The sequence below is a fragment of the Centrocercus urophasianus genome, unplaced genomic scaffold (genome assembly GCF_019232065.1).
Source record: "Centrocercus urophasianus isolate 14NV4802_14NV808 unplaced genomic scaffold, USGS_Curo_1.0 seq_10, whole genome shotgun sequence".
NCBI lineage: Eukaryota > Metazoa > Chordata > Aves > Galliformes > Phasianidae > Centrocercus > Centrocercus urophasianus.
Genome location: NW_024884142.1, coordinates 21,418,742 through 21,419,269, shown reverse-complemented (window position 1 = coordinate 21,419,269; position 528 = coordinate 21,418,742). Strand labels below are relative to the sequence as shown.

The 528-nt window shown below is 60.6% G+C and overlaps 1 protein-coding gene across 1 annotated transcript in view; it reads right to left on the bottom strand.

Annotated features, from left to right (window-relative positions):
• The window catches only part of ADGRB3 (adhesion G protein-coupled receptor B3), a 448,004-nt gene that overhangs the window by 95,626 nt on the left and 351,850 nt on the right, over positions 1–528 (bottom strand). The window contains exon 16 of the mRNA XM_042817191.1: positions 53–179. Within this exon, the coding sequence (XP_042673125.1) occupies positions 53–179 (127 nt within the window). The remainder of the gene's footprint in view (positions 1–52; positions 180–528) is intronic.

The following is a 528-nucleotide window of genomic DNA, read 5'->3' as shown; positions in this document are numbered from 1 at the left end:
GCACTTTTCCTTTTGCATTAGAACGGGCTTCATTCCCCCCTTCGTTACTTACTATTTCTCTAGGTTGCTGAGCCAAAATGGCGAAGGTAGAGAGACGATCACATAAGCATTTCGTATGGGATGCATCGGTAAGCACAGTTTTACATCCCTGGGTGGACCAGGTTCCCAAAGAGTCGTTCCTGCAAAGGAGAGAGAGAGAGAAGGGGGAAAAAAAAATGGGGATAATTACGCCTGACGGCTGATTCCGTGAGAAGACAATGCAGCTGAGCCGCGAGGAGCGCCGCGCAGCCCCGGACAGAGCGAGGCACTTCGCGTGGGGCAGGACCGGCCCCACGCCGGGCGCGGAGCGGGAGGCGCGGAGCTGTCCGAAGCCGTGGTGCTGACGGCCCGGCGCGTTGCGCTGCGCGGAGCCCCGCCAGCCGCGGCAGCAGCCGCCCCCTGCGCTGCCAGCCACCTCCGAGCCTCAGCAGAGCACTGCGAAAAACTCATAGGGGGAAGAGGGGGAGGCTTTCTCTCTCACACTCTCCC